This window comes from Cherax quadricarinatus, chromosome 88, assembly GCF_038502225.1.
Source record: "Cherax quadricarinatus isolate ZL_2023a chromosome 88, ASM3850222v1, whole genome shotgun sequence".
Classification (NCBI taxonomy): domain Eukaryota; kingdom Metazoa; phylum Arthropoda; class Malacostraca; order Decapoda; family Parastacidae; genus Cherax; species Cherax quadricarinatus.
The window spans coordinates 12807942-12832022 of NC_091379.1; the positions used below are offsets into that span (position 1 = coordinate 12807942).

At 40.5% G+C, this 24081-nt stretch overlaps 1 protein-coding gene across 2 annotated transcripts in view; it reads left to right on the forward strand.

Moving 5' to 3' along the window:
• The window catches only part of LOC128698471 (probable methyltransferase-like protein 25), a 79402-nt gene extending 59537 nt beyond the window's left edge, over positions 1 to 19865 (forward strand). For both annotated transcript variants that reach the window (XM_053790679.2, XM_053790678.2), the window contains 2 exons: positions 10439 to 11270; positions 13968 to 19865. In XM_053790679.2, the coding sequence (XP_053646654.2) occupies positions 10439 to 11270; positions 13968 to 14494 (1359 nt within the window). In that variant the 3' untranslated portion in view covers positions 14495 to 19865. The remainder of the gene's footprint in view (positions 1 to 10438; positions 11271 to 13967) is intronic.
• The last annotated feature ends 4216 nt before the right edge of the window (positions 19866 to 24081 follow it).

Sequence of the window (24081 nt, forward strand, 5' to 3'; positions counted from 1 at the left end):
AAAAACCAATACCTCTATAACAAGCACTGCCCTAAAAAAAGCTAAACAGATGACAGCAAAGAGACTGAACAGTCCCTGGCTAACACCCAGCATTCTCAAATCCGTAAATACAAAACACCAATATGAAAAACAGTACAGAATGGGTCACATAACCAGAGACCAAACAAAACGTTACTCGTCAATCCTTACCAGCCTGATAAGAAGGGCAAAAAAATTGTATAATGAGAACAGATTATCCAACTTACGAGGTGATATAAAAAAGACCTGGAAAACCCTATCAGAAATTCTGGGAACAAAAAAGATATCACGAAATAGCGAAATAAAATTAGCAAAATCAGATGAACCCCAACTCCCACCAACAGAAACAGCAAACAGACTCAATGATTTCTTCTCCACTATAGGACAAAACCTTGCCAATAAAATCCCAAGCTCAGATACCCCACCAAATGACTACCTCACCGGCAACTACCCGAACACACTGTTCCTAGCTCCGACTAACCCATACGAAGTCTCCCTTATTATCAACGCACTAACAAACAAGGCAGGAGATTTAAATACCTTACCACCCTTTATATACAAAAAAGTGTCACAAGTGCTATCACCAATCATTGCAACACTCTTTAACAAATCCATTGAATCCTCCACCTTCCCTACAGTACTCAAAATAGCAAGGGTCACCCCGATCCACAAAGGAGGCGACCAAACAGAGTTGAATAACTATAGGCCAATATCCAACTTACACCCTCTCTCAAAAATCTTCGAAAAATTAATTCATAAACGAATCTACTCCTACCTTATCTCCCAAAACATACTCAACCCCTGCCAATTTGGATTCAGGCCTAATAAAAATACTAATGATGCTATTATACACATGCTAGAACATATATACACTGCAATAGAGAAAAAAGAAGTCCCACTGGGGATCTTCATTGACTTACGTAAAGCTTTTGATACAGTTGACCATGACTTGCTCCACGTAAAATTGTCACACTATGGTATAAGAGGGCACTCCCTCAACTACCTCAAGTCATACCTCAGCAACAGAAGCCAATATGTGTACGCAAATGGGGCAAACTCTTCTGCGCAACCAATTACAGTTGGTGTCCCACAGGGAAGTGTCCTTGGCCCTCTTCTCTTTCTCCTATACATAAATGACCTTCCAAATGCTTCGCAATTACTCAAACCCACACTATTTGCAGATGACACTACATGTGTCTTCTCTCACCCGAGCCCAGTCACGCTAGCCAATACTGTAAATACCGAATTACAGAAAATATCTACCTGGATGAGGACTAACAAACTTACACTAAACATTGACAAAACCTACTTCATTCAGTTTGGTAACAGAGCTACAGATGTCCCTCTTAACATAATGATAAATGGATCACCTATCACAAAACTAACAGAGGGAAAATTCTTAGGAATCCACCTTGATAATAGACTCAAATTTCATACACATATACAACAAATTTCTAAGAAAATTTCCAAGACTGTAGGCATACTATCGAAGATACGGTACTATGTTCCACAGTCAGCCCTCCTGGCCCTATATCACTCTCTTATTTACCCCTATCTCACCTATGGAATTTGTGCATGGGGCTCAACAACAATTAACCATCTCAGACCACTAATTACCCAACAAAAGGCTGCAGTTAGAATGATAACAAATTCTCACTACAGGCAGCACACTCCACCAATATTCAATACACTAAACCTACTCACCATACAAAACATCCATACTTATTACTGCACCTATTACATACATAGAACACTTAACTCTGATATTAACCCTCCCCTCAAACATCTCCTTGCCAACCTCAACAGAACACATGACCATAACACAAGGCACAGATCACTCTTTGATGTTCCTCGTGTCCATCTCACACTATGCAAAAACTCAATGCACATAAAAGGCCCTAAAATCTGGAATTCATTACCTGTAAATATAAAAGAAACACTACCTGTTTATAAATTCAAGTCTCTTCTCAAAGATTACTTACTCACCCAAAACCAAATAAATACTGAATAACTGAACCTTACAAATTGTATATCTTAAATGTTTCTCACAATTATATCACATAAATGTTAAACCTAAAACCGAACCTAACTTTATTATTTTTTAAATACACTACCTAACAGAATCACTACCTAACTGAATGCAACCATATGACCTGTCTTTGTAATACTCACTTGTGCTTTATAGTAATCTGTTTACATTAATGTTTTATCACTGATTTCATCATTGCTTAGTTAATCTTAAGTTAATTTTAAGCCAGCCCGTAATGCTATGCATAGTATAAGTGGCTTTGGCATGCTGCTCTTATCTGTATTTTTTTGTACCTCTGTATGTGTGCTCAAATTGGAAATAAATAAATAAATAAATAAATAAATTATAATAATATGTCGTATATATACGTCTTACGCGCCACTGTTTCTGACGTATTTAAACGCGTAAATTCTAGCGGCGTCAAATCAGGCAGGAGAAAGCTGGTAGGCCCACATGTGAGAGAATGGGTCTCTGTGGTCACTGTGCACCACATAAAAAAAATCCTGCAGCATGCAGTGCATAATGAGAAAAAAAAACTCTTGACCATTTTTTGGGATTAAAACACCGAATTTGAGGTATATTTTCGTAAAGTATTTATAATTGTACAAGTCTCCCTCAACATTCGCGAGGGTTAGGGGATCAAGAGCCTCGCGAATGTTGAAAAACCGTGAATGTTTGGTGCCCCAATATATTGTAGGGAAATATATTACAATACTGCTTCCTTAACTTGTTGAACCATGAATAATCATAAAATACATGAAAACGTCGTAAATTGTACTAAATATATACATGTTAAGCTTTAATAACGTATGTTATTTAATAACATGTATGTTAATACTGTAACATGTATGTTATTAAATACCACTGCCTCCATCACTGCAAGTCCCTACTACCCTCCCTCCGACCCCCGCAACTGGCAGCCAGCCCTCCCACCACTGTGTGGTGAGTGTTTTGTTTGTTCATTATTTGCTATTAAACTACAGAATAAATAATGTAAACCCATTCATGACTGCATATTGGAATGGCTATTTGGACAGGTATTAGACGGTGACATCATGTGTTTACTCTTGAACACAGCAAAGAATCGAACATTTCTGCTATTGCTAATAATAACAATAGTAATAATAATAATAATAATAATAATAATAATAATAATAATAATAATAATAAATACGATATAATTGAAGAAGGAAATTGTACAAAAATACGAGGGAGTGGTTGACACATCGTCAGTGTGACTTTGTTTATGCTGGAGTGAACCTTAGTCTCCCTGCTCTTCCAAACATTTCACAATAATTCAGCGGTTGAGACAGTGGTATTTACTAACATATATGTTATAAATAATAATAGTACATGTTATTATTAATTTATTATTATCACACCGGCCGATTCCCACCAAGGCAGGGTGGCCCGAAAAAGAAAAACTTTCACCATCATTCACTCCATCACTGTCTTGCCAGAAGGGTGCTTTACACTACAGTTTTTAAACTGCAACATTAACACCCCTCCTTCAGAGTGCAGGCACTGTACTTCCCATCTCCAGGACTCAAGTCCAGCCTGCCGGTTTCCCTGAACCCCTTCATAAATGTTACTTTGCTCACGCTCCAACAGCACGTCAAGTATTAAAAACCAGTTGTCTCCATTTACTCCTATCAAACACGCTCACGCATGCCTGCTGGAAGTCCAAGCCCCTCGCACACAAAACCTCCTTTACCCCCTCCCTCCAACCTTTCCTAGGCCGACCCCTACCCCGCCTTCCTTCCACTACAGACTGATACACTCTTGAAGTTATTCTGTTTCGCTCCATTCTCTCCACATGTCCGAACCACCTCAACAACCCTTCCTCAGCCCTCTGGACAACAGTTTTTGTAATCCCGCACCTCCTCCTAACTTCCAAACTACGAATTCTCTGCATTATATTCACACCACACATTGATCTCAGACATGACATCTCCACTGCCTCCAGCCTTCTCCTCGCTGCAACATTCATCACCCATGCTTCACACCCATATAAGAGCGTTGGTAAAACTATACTCTCATACATTCCCCTCTTTGCCTCCAAGGACAAAGTTCTTTGTCTCCACAGACTCCTAAGTGCACCACTCACCCTTTTCCCCTCATCAATTCTATGATTCACCTCATCTTTCATAGACCCATCCGCTGACACGTCCACTCCCAAATATCTGAATACATTCACCTCCTCCATACTCTCTCCCTCCAATCTGATATCCAATCTTTCATCATCTAATCTTTTTGTTATCCTCATAACCTTACTCTTTCCTGTATTCACTTTCAATTTTCTTCTTTTGCACACCCTACCAAATTCATCCACCAATCTCTGCAACTTCTCTTCAGAATCTCCCAAGAGCACAGTGTCATCAGCAAAGAGCAACGGGCCTGGTGGCTAAAGCTCCCGCTTCATACACGGAGGGCCCGGGTTCGATTCCCGGCGGGTGGAAACATTTCGACACGTTTCCTTACACCTGTTGTCCTGTTCACCTAGCAGCAAATAGGTACCTGGGTGTTAGTCGACTGGTGTGGGTCGCATCCTGGGGGACAAGATTAAGGACCCCAATGGAAATAAGTTAGACAGTCCTCGATGACGCACTGACTTTCTTGGGTTATCCTGGGTGGCTAACCCTCCGGGGTTAAAAATCCGAACGAAATCTTATCTTATCTTAACTCCCACTTTATGTGTGATTCTTTATCTTTTAACTCCACGCCTCTTGCCAAGACCCTCGCATTTACTTCTCTTACAACCCCATCTATAAATATATTAAACAACCACGGTGACATCACACATCCTTGTCTAAGGCCTACTTTTATTGGGAAATAATTTCCCTCTTTCCTACATACTCTATCTTGAGCCTCATTATCCTCGTAAAAACTCTTCACTGCTTTCAGTAACCTACCTCCTACACCATACACCTGCAACATCTGCCACATTGCCCCCCTATCCACCCTGTCATACACCTTTTCCAAATCCATAAATGCCACAAAGACCTCTTTAGCCTTATCTAAATACTGTTCACTTATATGTTTCACTGTAAACACCTGGTCCACACACCCCCTACCTTTCCTAAAGCCTCCTTGTTCATCTGCTATCCTATTCTCCTTCTTACTCTTAATTCTTTCAATAATAACTCTACCATACACTTTGCCAGGTATACTCAACAGACTTTTTTTTTTTTTTTTTCAACAAGTCGGCCGTCTCCCACCGAGGCAGGGTGACCCAAAAAAGAAAAAAAATCCCCAAAAAGAAAATACTTTCATCATCATTCAACACTTTCACCACACTCGCACATTATCACTGTTTTTCCAGAGGTGCTCAGAATACAACAGTCTAGAAGCATACACATATAAAGATACACAACATATCCCTCCAAACTGCCAATATCCCAAACCCCTCCTTTAAAGTGCAGGCATTGTACTTCCCATTTCCAGGACTCAAGTCCGACTATATGAAAATAACCGGTTTCCCTGAATCCCTTCACTAAATATTACCCTGCTCACACTCCAACAGATCGTCAGGTCCCAAGTACCATTCGTCTCCATTCACTCCTATCTAACACGCTCACGCACGCTTGCTGGAAGTCCAAGCCCCTTACCCACAAAACCTCCTTTACCCCCTCTCTCCAACCCTTTTGAGGACGACCCCTACCCCGCCTTCCTTCCCCTATAGATTTATATGCTTTCCATGTCATTCTACTTTGATCCATTCTCTCTAAATGACCAAACCACCTCAACAACCCCTCTTCTGCCCTCTGACTAATACTTTTATTAACTCCACACCTTCTCCTAATTTCCACACTCTGAATTTTCTGCATAATATTTACACCACACATTGCCCTTAAACAGGACATCTCCACTGCCTCCAACCGTCTCCTCGCTGCTGCATTTACCACCCAAGCTTCACACCCATATAAGAGTGTTGGTACTACTATACTTTCATACATTCCCTTCTTTGCCTCCATAGATAACGTTTTTTGACTCCACATATACCTCAACGCACCACTCACCTTTTTTCCCTCATCAATTCTATGATTAACCTCATCCTTCATAAATCCATCCGCCGACACGTCAACTCCCAAGTATCTGAAAACATTCACTTCTTCCATACTCCTCCTCCCCAATTTGATATCCAATTTTTCTTTATCTAAATCATTTGACACCCTCATCACATGATTTAGATAAAGAAAAATTGCATATCAAATTGGGGAGGAGGAGTATGGAAGAAGTGAATTTTTTCAGATACTTGGGAGTTGACGTGTCGGCGGATGGATTTATGAAGGATGAGGTTAATCATAGAATTGATGAGGGAAAAAAGGTGAGTGGTGACTTATCCCCCTATAATTTTTGCACTCTCTTTTATCCCCTTTGCCTTTATACAAAGGAACTATGCATGCTCTCTGCCAATCCCTAGGTACCTTACCCTCTTCCATACATTTATTAAATAATTGCACCAACCATTCCAAAACTATATCCCCACCTGCTTTTAACATTTCTATCTTTATCCCATCAATCCCGGCTGCCTTACCCCCTTTCATTTTACCTACTGCCTCACGAACTTCCCCCACACTCACAACTGGCTCTTCCTCACTCCTACAAGATGTTATTCCTCCTTGCCCTATACACGAAATCACAGCTTCCCTATCTTCATCAACATTTAACAATTCCTCAAAATATTCCCTCCATCTTCCCAATACCTCTAACTCTCCATTTAATAACTCTCCTCTCCTATTTTTAACTGACAATTCCATTTGTTCTCTAGGCTTTCTTAACTTGTTAATCTCACTCCAAAACTTTTTCTTATTTTCAACAAAATTTGTTGATAACATGTATTATTATTAACATGTATGTATTTAATAACATATATGTTATAAATAATAATAGTACATATTATTAATAACATGTATTATTATTATTGACCGACTTGTTGAAAAAAAAAAAAAAAAAAAATTATTATTAACATGTATGTTATTAAATACCATTGCCTCAATCACTGCCTCTACCACTCCAGTCACACTCAATCTACAAGCACCAAACACAATGAATTATTGTGAAATGTTTGGAAGAGCACGGAGACTAATGCTCACTCCAGCATAAACAAAGTCACACTGACGATGTGTCAACCACTCCCTCGTATTTTTGTACAATTTCCTTCTTCAATTATATCATATTTATTATTATTATTATTATTATTATTATTATTATTATTGTTATTATTAGCTGTTGCAGAAATGTTTAATTCTTTGCAGTGTTCAAGAGTAAACACATGATGTCACCGTCTAATACCTGTCCGAATAGCCATTCCAATATGCAGTCATGAATGGGTTTACATTATTTATTCTGTAGTTTAATAGCAAATAATGAACAAACAAAACACTCACCACACAGTGGTGGGAGGGCTGGCTGCCAGTTGCGGGGGTCGGAGGGAGGGTAGTAGGGACTCGCAGGTGGCGGGAAACTTAAATATGATTTGGCGGCTGGGAATTTGGTGGCTGGGAATTTGGCGGTTGGGAATTCGCGAATGTGTGAAGCCCATGAAAGTTGAAAACGTGAATGTTGAGGGAGACCTGTATTCTCGTTTTCATGGTCTTAGGTGATAAAATGGAAAACATATTACAGAAATAGAGATGATTTTCATTGCTTTCACGATGAAAACGACCTCAAAGTAGCGGAAATGTTCAATTTTTACCAATGTTCAGGAGTAAGCAAATCACACCACACGTCCAATACACATCAACTGGGGAGTCTAATATTCTTTCACTAGTGCACTGATATTATTTATACCATTTTTACAATAATGCAGTAATCTGCATAACAGTAAATTTTGTATTTTTTTGTATGAATAAAAAATCAAAATAGAAAGCAATAGTAATATAAGAGGGGCCTAGAGACATGACTAATGAACAGAGAATATGTTATTTTAGTGCCAAGAATGTCTATATTGTTTATTCTAGACCCTATTTTGAAATTGGCATCTTTTTTAATTTGCATGAAATGGGCCAAATTGCCAATTTCTGACCACTATATTGGGTAGTTCAAATCGGTAAATGGGCGGTTTCTTGTACTCAACTGATAGAAAAAATGGAGTTCTAAAGAAATAGCTATGAGTTTGGTCAACTGGAATGACAGAATTGGCCAAAAACAGGGCTCAAAGTTGGCAAAATTGCCGATGCGTATATGTCGCCAAGACCGCTAACTTCGCGGGAGAGTAATTCCGTGAGTTTTCGACCAAATTTCGTACTTTTGGTGTCATTACCATCGGGAAAAGATTCTCTTATCATTTCATAAGAAAAAATCTTTTTTTTTTTTTTTTCCAAAACTTTTGCGACATTGAATGACAGTTTCAGAAAGGGGCTTGCAACAGTCAAAGAGTTAATCACATCCCCAGACCTCTCCTCTGTTACATTTGCTTATCATTTTTATTTAATCACACAATGAAAGATTTACCCTGTTTCTAAGACAATGAAATATAACCATGAATTATTGGGCATGGTTTACAGCATCCCAATAATTCAATCAGATCTATTAAAAACCCATAAAATGGATGGGGGAGGGGTGTGTAAGGAGGGCATACCTATTAGGAAAGTCTGGAAAAAAAAATACTATTTCTGCTGCTTTTGAGCTCAGTTTCAAGATACTTCTGGTCCTGAATCCATTCAGAATTATCTGTATTTCAGTAATATTTCTTCCAGTCTATCAAAGGATAGCAAGAAATAGCCAATAAGACCATAAAAATTATCCTAGAAAACACCTCAAATTTGCCATTTTAAACCAAACAGGGTCAGAGTTTTGCATTTCCCAGTATGCACTAGGTGATGCAGGATTATTTTATATTGCATGCAGCCAGCAGTAACAGCCTGGTTGATCAGGCTCTGATCCACCAGTAGGCCTGGTCACAGACCAGGCCGTGGGGGCATTGACCCCTGGAACTCTCTCCAGGTAAACACTCGCCACAAAGACTCATTCTCTCATGTCTAGGATTATCTGAGACAGTTGTGCTTAAAGTGTAGATCTACGTGAGGGACCCGGCATCAATAACGTAGATCTACATGATAGCCACTGAAAAAGTTAAAAATAAAAAAAATGTTGATTAAATAATTTTGGATGGCTGAGGTATACTAGTGTATGAAATTACAGTACAGTGCAGTACAAGTTATCTTGTTATTTATCATTATACCAGCCATAATAGCAATAATAATAATGATGCTACCCAGTAAAGGTTGGTTGCTGGCTGCAGCCCCAGCACTCCACTATTTTCAGCACTTAGCCCATCCCACCCTAATCTAACTTAGAATAATAAATATTAATGGAGGAAGTGATGCAAGACTGTGGGTGGTAGTGCATGTGTTATGGTTGTTGGTGGTGAGGCAGCAACCAGTGACCCAGCCACCCACCACCACTGTGTCTTTGTTCACTGCATCTTTATTATTAGTATTACTTTCGTGTAATTATGGTTAAGATGTCTATACAGGTTGGCCATCATTAATCTAATCTGGCAGTTATCCGGTTCCATCAATAATCGGGCACTAATTTTGGCTAGCATAATTTCAAATCTCATCATTAAACTGACTCAGAAATTGTGCAGATGATTGTAAATCCACAGTAGCAAGCCAGTGGAGGAGAAAGCAGTGATGAAAATGAGTAAGATGTAGCAGAAAGAGTCTCTATTGATAGGTTAATTAAGTGTTTTCTAGCCTAACTGCTGTGTAATCAGGCAAACTCACTAATCCGGCACACTACAGGTCCCAGTGATGCCGGATTAGTGATGGCCGACCAGTATAATATCACTTTCCACAAGAGATAAGCATGTTTCCTGAACAGCCACATCAGTTACAGATGGTTTCTATCAAGAAACACTGCTGAATCAGGACCAGAGAATTTTGTCAGTATTGACCGTAATTTTATGACATAATATTATCAGTTGGATTATATTTTCTGATTTCATTAGTTAATATTTATTTATCATGCCTTGCATACCATTAACAAGAGCTTGGGCAGCTATGTTTACATCAGTAAAGGTGATCTTTAGCATTGGCGATGCATTAGGGATTTTGGTGATGTGATCCACAGTAGCCCAGGGATTCTGATCTGTTGAAGTCCTGAGTTCCTTGGGAACTTTAAAATTAGCAGCTGAATGTGTGCTATGGATGCTGTATTTCATATTCCAGGCTATTTTGGTTTAATATGATGTCTGCTGATTTCTGACAAAACAGCTAGTGAATGAGAAATGGTCAGTATGTTAACTTTTTTTGGGTCATCCTCCCTTTGTGGGAAAAAAACTCACTGTTGTTCAAAAAAAAAAGATGTGCTTACACTACTTTCTCCTTCCATAACTTTAACTTTTTATAAAAAATTTATAGTACATGTATTTTCCTTTCACAGGGATACATCGACTCTCTTCTTCATCATTCACTAAAGCTTACAGTTTTTGGTGCTGAAAGTGAGGATAAGAATGTGAGAAGTGCAAATAATAGACACCAGCAGCTCTCAGGCAAGTGTGAAGGTGTCAGACACTTTACTTGGACCCTGGCAGATGATGAGGTGACCATTGAGAAAGCCAAGCAAGTGATACTAGAATTAATTCATTTAAATGAAAATTGCACTTGTCAACACAAAAAGTCATGTTCATTATCCAGTAATGCAAGTGAAAATCTACTAATGACTGTTGACAATGAACCTGAAACTGAAGTATCCTCCATAAACAGGGATAATGCAGAGACAGTGGTGCCTGCAGATGTTTGTCAGCCCCACAGTTCTGCTATACTTCTTGGTCTTCATGCTTGTGCAGATCTCTCCCCTGTCATGATCAAAATATTTAAAGAGTGTCCACAAGTCTCCTCACTAGTATTACTGTCATGTTGCTACCACAAAATTCATCCAGCAAATATCCCAAAAAATTCTTTGGGAAATGAAAGCAACTATTGTGATGGCTCTGATCCATACATGAAAGTTGAAACAAGTTTTGAAAAAGTTTGTTGTGATACAACTGAGAGAGAAGGTTCCATTGCAAATGAAGTTAGTTTTGTAAATTTCCCCATGAGTGCTGCTTTAAGAAACATGCTAAATCAAAATGACTTTAACATGTCAGTGTTTGGTCTCCGACTTGCGGCGCAAGAGTCGGGTTTGCGATGGAGGCAGCAGACATCGGAAGATCATGAAAATCATAAGAAAAATGTTGCATATAGAGGACTTCTTGAAGTTTTTTGCATCAGAGGTAAATTTTTTTAATTATTAAATAAGTTACTCTCACATTTTCAAATATTTCAGATGTTGCCCTAATATATAATATTTATAGTCATTTATCAATTAAATACAAAGTCTCCGTGATTTATAAAATTTCTTTAAACTATGTTGTAAAGATAAAATGCAGTTCTTCACATGTGTTGTCATAATTATCATATTGTTCCCTGGCTGATGGTTAGGGCAAGATGGCCCATCAGATGTCCTTATTTTTCCCTCAAGTTGTGCCTTTATTCCTCTTGTTGGGGTTTGTGAAAGATTATACTTCCAGATAACAGCAACTGGCAGTAAAACTGTACAAATGCTCCTTAGGATGAGGTTATCCACCACCACTGACACAACCCTCCACCACCACTGATACAACCATCCACCACCACTGACACAACCATCCACCACCACTGACACAACCATCCACCACCACTGACACAACCATCCACCACCACTGATACAACCATCCACCACCACTGACACAACCATCCACCACCACTGACACAACCCTCCACCACCACTGATACAACCATCCACCACCACTGACACAACCATCCACCACCACTGACACAACCATCCACCACCACTGACACAACCATCCACCACCACTGACACAACCATCCACCACCACTGACACAACCATCCACCACCACTGACACAACCATCCACCACCACTGACACAACCATCCACCACCACTGACACAACCATCCACCACCACTGACACAACCATCCACCACCACTGACACAACCATCCACCACCACTGACACAACCATCCACCACCACTGACACAACCATCCACCACCACTGACACAACCATCCACCACCACTGACACAACCATCCACCACCACTGATACAACCATCCACCACCACTGATACAACCATCCACCACCACTGATACAACCATCCACCACCACTGATACAACCATCCACCACCACTGATACAACCATCCACCACCACTGATACAACCATCCACCACCACTGATACAACCATCCACCACCACTGACACAACCATCCACCACCACTGACACAACCATCCACCACCACTGACACAACCATCCACCACCACTGATACAACCATCCACCACCACTGACACAACCATCCACCACCACTGACACAACCATCCACCACCACTGATACAACCATCCACCACCACTGATACAACCATCCACCACCACTGATACAACCATCCACCACCACTGATACAACCATCCACCACCACTGACACAACCATCCACCACCACTGATACAACCATCCACCACCACTGATACAACCATCCACCACCACTGATACAACCATCCACCACCACCACTGATGCGATCACTGACACCACCACCACTGATGTGATACTGACACCACCACCACCACCACCCCTGATGCCATCGCTGACACTGTTACCACCATCAATGACACTACCACTACTCCCTACTAATTTATTGTTCCCCTGCACTTAACTTTTCCTACCTCATTAACAAGTCACACTGAAGTGAGAGGTAGGAGTCTAGATTATATACGAGAAGTGACAGAGGGAGTGGTAGTAAATGAAATTGTGGTAGTAGTAGTAGTAGTGCAGCAGGGGTAGAGGTAGAAATATGACTGTAGATGTAGTATTGGAAACCTTGGGGAAACAATAATGGCAGTGTATGTAGTATTAGTAAAGAATAGTAGTAATATTAATAGTGAGAATCAGTCAGTCAATCACTTAGTCAGCCAACCAGCCAGCCAGGCAGGCAGCCATGCCGGCAGCCATGCCGGCAGCCATGCCGGCAGCCATGCCGGCAGCCATGCCGGCAGCCATGCCCCCCTCCCCTATCTCTCTCTGTAGTGTGTGGATCTAAGATGCTCTTGGTTAGCCATGGACAATTTAATCTCTAAATTGTGATCTGTTTCTATTTTAGAAAGCAGTGCTTTTTGTAGAGGATTTGAATTTTTTGTAGGAATATTTGGACATAATATTTTGATCTTTATTAAATTCAGCTTAAGGAGATTGATGTTGAAGTCTCTAGCTAATATTGTGTTAAATGTTTAGTTTATTGTTGCAGATTATGTCATTGATATTGTCACCAAAGATTCATGTGTTTGTATAAGGTGATTAGTAGTCTGTTTCTATTGTGATTGAAGAGGTCACTCAGGTGTGTTTATACATTGGAGCGGCACGTGTTGATAGAAGTAACAGTGATACACAACTTGTGTTATTACATTGGAGCTGCACGTGTTGATAGAAGTAACAGTGATACACAACTTGTGTTATTACATTGGAGCTGCACGTGTTGATAGAAGTAACAGTGATACACAACTTGTGTTATTACATTGGAGCTGCACGTGTTGATAAAAGTAACAGTGATACACAACTTGTTGTGTTATTACATTGGAGCTGCACGTGTTGACAGGAGTAACAGTGATACACTGAGCTAGCTGTGCTGTTATTTCAGTGTGGTCACCCAACTAGTTATCAGTCAGACGCAGCTGTACGTAGACATCCATGACACACACTCTTCCACAACATAAGAATGTTCATTTATTTTATATTCATAGAAGGGAAGGAAAGATGGCAAATGCCATGATGCTAGTGAATGTCTTGATCAAAGAAATTTGAGTTATTTTCTCCTTTTGATTCTAACCATAAATGAATGAGAAATCACTACTGTATAATAATAATAATAATAATTAATATTTCAGAGGGCTTCACCTTGAGAAAACTTAGACGTCGTTGTGTAAGAAAATCGCAGTTTGAAGGCTTCAGTGATTACATCAAAAATGTTACCATGAATTATGAGTTTATATCATCAGATGGTGCTGTACATATAGCAAGAGGTAATGAAAAAAATGTGCCTCTTGAAGACACTATATTATCTTTTCAAAGAGGAGAAAGTAATAAAATAAATTATGATGAAAACACATTCAAATCTATGGATTCAACATCTTGCCAAGATCATAATATATCAGCAACAGGAGAAGTACTGAACATAACTCAAGACTACATTAAAAATGCCTTGGATAAATGTTATGAAGAATTTCAGCACTTGTTCCCATTGATTGAGCCAATCACTGGTCTACAGTTGGCCTTACAGCCAGTGATGGAAGCATTAGTATATGTAGACCGTTTAGTCTACCTCAAAGAAAGTGGTTATACAAATGTTTGGTTAGAAAAGGTTTTTGATGCTGAAGTTTCACCCAGAAGTGTTGCTCTGATTGTTGTGAGATGAATAAAAAGCTTTACTTACATTATTTCTAATTATCCTTTAACAATAACTGTGTATACTGCATAAAATGAAGACTTTGTATTAGATCTGTGAATTTAACATGACTTTGACCAGAATATGGTGAGAATTAGCCATATTAGTTTTTTAATACATTTTCTGTAATCAGTCAGTAACTGTATTTTTAGGAATGGTTCACAGTGAAGATGAAACTACTTAATTAAAAAACCTGTCCATCAGAAGGAATTAAACTTTGTTTCCTTCTTCAAATCGAATCTATCTCCATTTAACCTCTTTATTAGGAACATTTCTTGGTGAATTTCAGCTCCTAGGTATAAGGGAACAGGATTGTTATTGGCTGTCCCCTCAAGGAAGGCTCCTTGATGTTGGTGAGGGGCTCTTGATTTAGGGAATTGGATCTGTGCTCCAGTTCCCCGAATTAAGCCTGAATGCCTTCCACATCCCCCCTCCCCTGGGCGCTGTATAATCCTACGGGTTTAGCGCTTCCCCCTTGATTATAATAATAATGTTATTAGCTGTGTTCCATCATGGACCTTGATGTCGTGCTTCACGCCTCCTTGCATGATGGAAGTATTACTAGCGGCTGTCTTTCTAATCTGGGAGTTACACCATGTATCTTTACATACCCTCAAGTGAGATGCCTATTGTCACTTTCCATGATGATGAACAGGATGACTGTAGACAGTATGCCTATCCCATATCTGTTTCCCATAACTCCAGCTAGTGGAGCTGCCTCTGTGGACCTGTTTCCTAGAGCACCCACCAAGGGGCTGGGCACTGAGGTGAGCCCATGTGACTAGTACCCGTTCTCACTCAGAAGACAGCCTACAGACAAGAACTCCCTCCTCTCACTCTCCTACTAGGTTGGTGCCTGGTTAGGGCATCAAGAACCCAAATAAATTGAAGGTATGCCTCCAAAGAGTATTCACCACACCAGAGAGGTATAAACTGTTGATGTATAACAGTCTTACCCTTCTCAGCACTATCAACACCTTGTCACAATCTACAGATGTTTCTTCCTCAATTCAAGTTGTAGCATTGTCCTCACTCCCAATACTGTAATCCAGCAAGAATTTACACAATGTGGCCCCACAAGGGAGGTCCTTAGATGTGGGTGAGGGATCTTGATCTAAGGAATTGGTCCTGTGCTCCAGTTCAGTAGGCATTATGAATCATATGGGTTTGGCATTCCCTCTATAAATATAATAATAATTATAAAATAATATGCAATGTGCTCCAGGCATTTAGGAGCAAAATAGCTCCCTTGGCTCAGTAGGCCTCTCACACAGTAGGTACCTGGCTGTTAGTCAACTGGCATGGGTTGCATCCTGGTGCACCCTCTCAAGGGAGGTTCCTTGAGAGGGTGCTCTTGATCGAGGTAATTGTATCTGTGCTCTGGCTCCCTGAAATGATCCTGAATACCTTCCATCCCTCCCCCCACATGATTATATATAATAATGCATCCTGGTGAACAAGATTGAAGTGCCCCAATGGAAATAAGACAAACAGTCCTCGATGACAAACTGACTTTCTTGGGTTATACTGGGTGGTTCACCCAGGATCACCTCCACTGTTTACTCTGCCCCTTTTCTCTTCATCTTCACTCTTTCTTGACTTCTAACTTTTATCTTTCCCCTTGGAAGGTTCCAAGAGTTTGTCTCTTCTTCCCCACTGCCATACACAAAAGCTCAAATACCTACAGTAGCTTCTTCCCTTTTTCTTAACCACTTCTAGTCTCATTCTCGTACCGTTGCAATTTATACCGATGGTTCTAAATCCTCTGATGGTGTCGGGTTTGCAGCAATGTTCCCAGACAGTGTTGTGCAAGGTTATTTATTAGACTTGGTTAGCATTTTCACAGCTGAACCATATGCAGTTCTCATAGCAATTATTCGTATTGGATCCAGGCCTGCCTCAACATTTGTGGTAGTTTCAGACTCCTTTAGTGCTTTGCAAGCTATCAAAATATTTAATTCACCTCATCCTGTAGTTCTTCATATACAACTTAGCTTGTGCCACATTTCTAGGAAAAAAAATAATTTTCTGCTGGGTCCCTGGTCATGTTGATGTTCAGGGTAACTAGCAGGTGAACTCTGCTGCTTGGACAGCGGTACATGACCTTTCAGTTTCATATAGAGGTATTCCATTCTCAGATTAATTGGCTGTAATCTCTAGCCACCTTTGCAACCATTGGCAACAATGTTGGTCTGAATTGATTCATAATAAATTACACTATCAAGCTGAGTTTAGGATCCTGATCTTCTTATCATTGGTATCGTGGTTGGGAGAATATACTTTCCCATCCTCACATCAGGCATACACATCTCACTGAAAGGTATCTCATGGAGAGGCGCCCATTTCCACTGTGCGATTTGTCAGGTTCCAATTTCAGTTTGCCATATTCATTTGAACTGTCCTCTCTATCAGTGAGCACGAAGAATTTACCTCCATCATTATTACCGTTCTAAGACCCTTACCTTAACTTCCCTCTCAGTTGATGGCCCCACCTTTGACACAGACTCCTCCTTTGACTTTTTGACAGCAACAGATTTATTACTCAACCTTCAATTATACTTCTTTTAGCACTTCTCACCGCCCTTACAAACTCTAGCCTGCAGCGCAGTGTGATCCCTGTGGGTTTAGCACTTAGTTTTGATTATAATAATAATCTCTTATCACCAAAGTGGAAACATGTTTGCCCCGCTTAAGGTTGAAGTCCTTATCTAATCTATGTTGCCAAATAGACCTTTGATTGCTGGGACCTTCCATCCTTGGTTTATGTAGTGGGTTAGAGCTTATAAGTGCAGGAACTACACTCAACAGTTCACCAGTGCCAAATGTTGCAGATCTGCAGAATGTCCAGTCTTCATTGCAGTCAATAATGCTAATCCATCCTGAATCCAACCCTCCCCTACCCCACCCCTCTTTACCTTAACTGTGGAGAATGTCATCCTGCATATTCCTGCTGATTTCCAGTATTCTTAAAAGCAAAATCTGCTGTCTCAAAGAGAGGTTATCATACAGTATGGTGGTAATTGAACTCCGTTTCCAATAACAGCTTCATGGCTTTCTTCCTTCAGGGCTAATTGGTTCCACAGGACCCTGTTGTACCCTCTCCCAGGCATCCTTTTATCCAAATCTTATGAAGTCCTCACCTCTGATGTTTCTACCTCGTAGTGAGACTGACACGAGGGATGTCAAAGAGTGCCTTGTGTCTTGTATTGTGACTGTGCATGCGTTCTCTTGTAGCTATCAAGGATAAGTTTAAGCGGAGGGTTTATGTTGGAGTTTTATGTTTTGTATATGTAGTAGGCACAATAATATGAGTGTGTCTTGTATATTTAGTAGGTTCAGGCTTTTGAAAAGTGGTTTGGTGTGCTGTCTGGCACAGGAGCTGGTAATCATCTGCACAGTCGAGAGCCTTTGTATGGAGGCACATGTCCCATCTTTGTAAGGTCGATGTAATGTCCGTTATCTTTTGCTATTTTTTCTGATTTGTATGCCCAGTTGGGGTTTATATATTGTGTTGTGTCATCTTTATATCTCATGACATGCTGGTGCTAACATCTAGAGGGAAACAGGCCTACCAAGCTCACCCTGCATCTCCATGCCTTGTTCTCATGCATCTGACAAACTACAAACAACAAGTGTACTCACTCTCTCCTTCATGGGATTGGACCTGGTTGGCCCCAGGGCCATTTAAACACGCTGCCTATTTACCAAGAACCCAGTAAAGAGTATCATTCACTGCTACACCAATCAACACACCCCAATTTCGTTAATATTGGTGGCTTTGTGGTGGCTGCAGAAGCTGTGTTTGCCCGGAGAGAGGAAGAAATTTGAAGATGTAGTCTACTTCATTGCCCAGTGCAAGCAGCATCTGTTTCTCAATGAGTTATTTGGATGTCATGTCTGCAAGTCTCATCATCCAGACACAGGTACAAGTGGGAACCAGGCTGAAATTTGCCGAATTTCTGCAAATTTCAATGTCCCACACTGTTTTCAAGTCACTCAGCATCACCTGATGTTGCTTCAGCTCAGCATGGCTTTTTCAGCAAGTCAGAGGTCAGTTTTGTGGTATTTTCTGCATCCACTGTGATGGAATTTCCGTAAGTGTGTGGGGTGAGCAGGCATGGCTGGAGTCCCTCACCTCACCATACGCCACCACACTCCTACCATACCTGGAGTTTACCTAGAGAGAGAGTTCCGGGGATTAACACCCCCACGGCCCGGTCTGTGACCAGGCCTCATGGTGGATCAGGGCCTGATCAACCAGGCTGTTACTGATGGCTGCATGCAATCCAGTGTACCAACCAAAGCCCAGCTGGTCAGGTACTGACTTCAGGTGCTTGTCTAATGCCTGCTTGAAGACAGCCTGGGGTCTATTGGTAATCCCCCTTGTGTATGCTGGGAGGCAGTTGAACAGTCTTGGGCCCCTGACACTTATTGATTAATGACCCAATCTAACTTTGTTATCTTTTAAATACACTACCTAACAGAATACTCCATTCTACTGAATGTACAGCAATGCATGCAACCATATGACCTGTCTTTGTAATACTCATTTGTGCTTTATTGTTATCTGTTTACAATAATGTTTTATCACTGATTACATCATTGCTTAGTGTTACGAGTATGGCCATACCCGTTACATTTTATACAAGGATGTGCTCCTTTATTTTATAATGTATATGCTAATGCTAATATTGTATTATACTACGTTTTGTTAGCAGTTCTTAATATTGTCATGTAGTGGGAAACCACTAGTGTAAGTGCCGGTTAGCACTTCAGGTACTTAAGTCCCCCTCAGTCAAGTGACCAACGTGACGTCGGCTTACCACTCAGTGGTACCGGCAGTAGGTTCACAGCACCTGCTCAGAGAAGGTTCACAACCCTTGCTCTGAGTAGTTTTATAGCACTCGCTGAGAGTATGTCCTTCACACTCACTCTGACTAGCATTCCCACTTCTAGTCTGGGCTTGCATAGCCAAGGGAGCATACCTCACTCATTGACCTCTCATAAGAGACATGTCAAGTTTTCTGTGGTGGTCGTTTTTCTTTCATGACTGACTTCCTTCCTTAAGCTTGTAACTTTCGAGTTATGTATACTCTGAATTGATAGTTCAGATAAGTCTTTATAAGCATTGTAAGTTACTTTGTGGCTAGGTCTTAATAAGCCTTATAGATGCATATTATTGGTGATTTTAGTACACAGCTCAACCTCAAGAGGTTCATATATTCATATTAATGTACTGTACGTACCAAGAGAAATGTAAGAGTTAAACTCCTTATTTTATGTTAATCATAACATATCATACATTAAGCTAAAACTCTACTAGTAAAGATTTTAAGTTTTAGTTATTTGTTTTGTAATCCTGAATTCTTATTAAAAGTTATTGTTGCAAAACCGTAAACAGGCCATATGTTCAATAAGAATGCTACCTTAACACTCTACCATAACATTGGAGAAGGTTAAGAAGACGAGTTTTGTAACACTTAGTTAATCTTAAGTTAATTTTAAGCCTTCCCGTAATGCTATGCATACAAGTGGCTTTGGCATGCTGCTCTTACCTGTATTTTTTTTGTACCTCTGTATGTATGTTCAAATTATTAAATAAATAAATAAATAAATATACACCTGGAAAATCCTAGAGGGACTAGTATCAAACTTGCACACGAAAATCACTCCCTACGAAGCAAAAGACTCGGCAGACGATGCAACATTCCCCCAGTGAAAAGCAGGGGTGCCACCAGCAAATTAACAGACAACACAATAAGTGTCAGGGGTCCAAGACTGTTCAACTGTCTCCCAGCATACATAAGGGGGATTACCAACAGACCCCTGGCAGTCTTCAAGCTGGCACTGGACGAGCACCTAAAGTCAGTTCCTGACCAGCCGGGCTGTGGCTCGTACGTTGGTTTGCGTGCAGCCAGCAGTAACAGCCTGGTTGATCAGGCTCTGATCCACCAGGAGGCCTGGTCACAGACCAGGCCGCGGGGGCGTTGACCCCCGGAACTCTCTCCAGGTGAACTCCAGGTAAACTCACATTGTTTTCTGCAGCCCGTCTAAAGATTTGGTTGATGTCTGTCAGGAGCCTTGCAGTGTCTGCAATGGAATTCAATTCAATTCAATTCAAAGTTTATTCTCTATAAGGATTACAATGTTGAGTTTACAGAAATTTGGTTATTGTGTGGTTTACATGTAGTAAAATTGTGATTACAGAGTGTACCACTAGAACGCTTAGCATGGCTAGGCATTTCGGGCAGACTTAGTTTTATTCTTAATTGTAAAATATTACAAATTATGAGGTAAGTTGGTATTATGGCTAAGTGACTAAATACTAGTTTGTGAGTTTAGCAATGTGAATGCTTTTGTTTTGGCACAGTACATAGTTTCAGTATTAGAGTATCACAGGATTCATTATTTTAAGATTGAGATTAATATTTCTGTTTATGGTCAAATGAGTGAGTGAGTGTAAGTGTGAACCACCAGGTGGTATTCGTGTAGTTAGTTGACGGGGTGTATCAGGGAGATAAGATGTTTTCTAATGGTAGTTTTGAAGGTGATGAATGTGTCTGCAGTTCTAGAGTTCTCAGGTAGAGTATTCCAGATTTTAGGGCCTTTGACATACATTGAATTTTTGTAAAGGTTTAGTCGGACACGGGGAATGTCGTAGAGATGTTTGTGTCTGGTGTTATGCCTGTGGGTTCTGTCACAACTATCAAGAAAGCATTTTAGGTCAAGGTTGATATTAGAGTTTAAGGCCCTGTAGATGTAGATTGCACAGTAGTAAGTGTGGATGTACTGAACTGGGAGTAAGTTTAGGTCTATGAAGAGTGGGAGGGTGTGTTGCCAGGGATGGGATTTAGTGATTATTCTTACTGCAGCTTTTTGTTGGGTTATTATTGGCTTTAGGTGAGTTGCTGCAGTTGATCCCCAAGCACAAATAGCATAGGTGAGGTATGAATAAATAAGTGAGTGGTATAGTGTGAGAAGGGCATTTTGCGGCACGTAGTATCGTATCTTGGAGAGGATCCCAACCGTTTTGGATACTTTTTTGGTTATATGCTGGATATGGGTGCTGAAATTCAGGTTGTTGTCAAGGTATAAGCCTAGGAATTTGCCCCCATTATTTCTAGTAATTAGAGTGTTGTCAATCTTAATGTTAATTTGTGCATCTCCTGCTCTGCTACCAAACATAATATAGTAGGTTTTGTCAGTGTTAAGCGTAAGTTTATTGGCTGTCATCCAAGTCGATATTTTAATCAGCTCCTCATTCACAATGGTGTTGAGGGTGGCAAGATTAGGGTGAGAGATGACATAAGTCGTGTCATCAGCAAAGAGAATGGGTTTCAGGTGTTGGGATACGTTTGGAAAGTCATTGATGTATATGAGGAAGAGCAGGGGACCAAGGACACTTCCCTGCGGAACTCCAGTATCAAGTGGCCGTGTTGCTGATGCTGTGTCTTTAATGGTGACATACTGATACCTATTAGTAATGTAAGATTTGAAATAAGCAAGCGCATGGCCTCTTATACCGTAATGATCAAGTTTGTGGAGTAGGATGTCGTGGTCTACTGTGTCAAAAGCTTTTCTTAGGTCAATAAAAATTCCTAGTGGATATTCCTTATTTTCCAATGCTGTGTAAAGCAGATCTAGCATTTTTATGATTGCATCATTAGTGCTTTTATTTTTCCTGAATCCAAATTGGCAGGGGTTGAGTATGTTTTGAGCCGTTATAAATGAATACAGTCTCCTGTGCATGAGTTTCTCAAAGATTTTGGATAGCAATGGTAAGTTAGATATTGGCCTATAGTTGTTTAAGTCTGTAGGGTCACCACCTTTATGTATTGGTGTAACCCTTGCCATCTTGAGTAGTTTCGGGAAGGTGCTAGTCTCTAGTGACTTGTTAAAAAGTAATGAAATAGCATGCGAAAGGACATGGGCCGCTCGCTTGTACAGTAATGGTGGGACATGAGACAGATTCCCCGAGTTATTTTTAAGTGACTTTATAATCTCAGTGACTTCCGTGGGCTCAGTTGGTGCAAGATAGAAGGAATTAGGGAAATTCCCATCTAGGTAGTCCCCGGCATGGGCATTGGTATGTGGGATTTTACTGGCGAGATTAGATCCTATGGTTGAGAAGAAGTCGTTTATCTTGTTAGCTGTGTCAGTGGGACTGCTGTGTCAGTGGACTGCTTGCAGAGGCAAAGGCAATGTTCGCGGCTTTCACTGAGACCCACATAAAGGATCACTTGGACAACGAAATATGGATCCCAGGTTACAACCTATACAGATGTGACAGAGTGAACAGGCAAAAGGGGGGGGTTGGCCTGTACATTGCAGAGTCACTTGTTTGCACAGAACTGCTAAATGCCTCAAATGATGTAGTGGAAGTTTTAGCAGTAAAGGTCGAGAACCAAAACCTAGTCATTGTGATAGTCTACAAGCCTCCGGATGCAACATCCCAGCAATTCCAGGAACAGCTGTTAAAAATTGACCACTGTCTGGAAAACCTTCCAGCTCCTGCACCCAACATCTTGCTCCTGGGGGATTTCAACTTAAGGCACCTAAAATGGAGGAATATAGCAAATAATATTGTTGCAGTAATAACACCAGGAGGCAGCTCTGATGAAAACTCACACTCACGCGAGCTTTTAAATCTCTGCACAAAATTCAATTTAAACCAGCAAATAATAGAGCCTACTAGACTGGAGAATACACTAGACCTCATCTTCACTAACAATGATGATCTGATAAGAAATATCACCATATCAAAAACAATATACTCAGATCACAACATAATTGAGGTTCAGTCATGTATGCGCGGAGCCCCAGACCGACATAATGAGATTAGTCACGAGGGAGCATTCACCAAATTCAACTTCAATAACAAAAACATAAAGTGGGACCAAGTAAACCAAGTCCTAACCGATATAAGCTGGGAAGATATACTAAGCAACACAGACCCCAACTTATGCCTAGAACAGATAAACTCGGTAGCACTCGATGTATGCACAAGGCTTATTCCTCTTAGAAAAAGGAGGAGTAGATGTAAAACAGAAAGAGACAGGCGCTCCCTTTACAGGCGACGGAAAAGAATAACAGAGCGGCTAAAAGAGGTCAATATATCTGAAATGCGTAGGGAGACACTGGTCAGAGAAATAGCAAGCATCGAACTTAAGCTAAAAGAATCCTTTAGGAGTCAGGAATCGCGGGAAGAACTAAAAGCCATAAATGAAATCGAAAGAAACCCAAAGTATTTCTTCTCCTATGCCAAATCAAAATCGAGAACAACGTCCAGTATTGGGCCCCTACTTAAACAAGATGGGTCCTACACAGATGACAACAAGGAAATGAGTGAGCTACTCAAGTCCCAATATGACTCAGTTTTTAGCAAGCCGCTAACCAGACTGAGAGTCGAAGATCAAAATGAATTTTTTATGAGAGAGCCACAAAATTTGATTAACACAAGCCTATCCGATGTTATCCTGACGCCAAATGACTTCGAACAGGCGATAAATGACATGCCCATGCACTCTGCCCCAGGGCCAGACTCATGGAACTCTGTG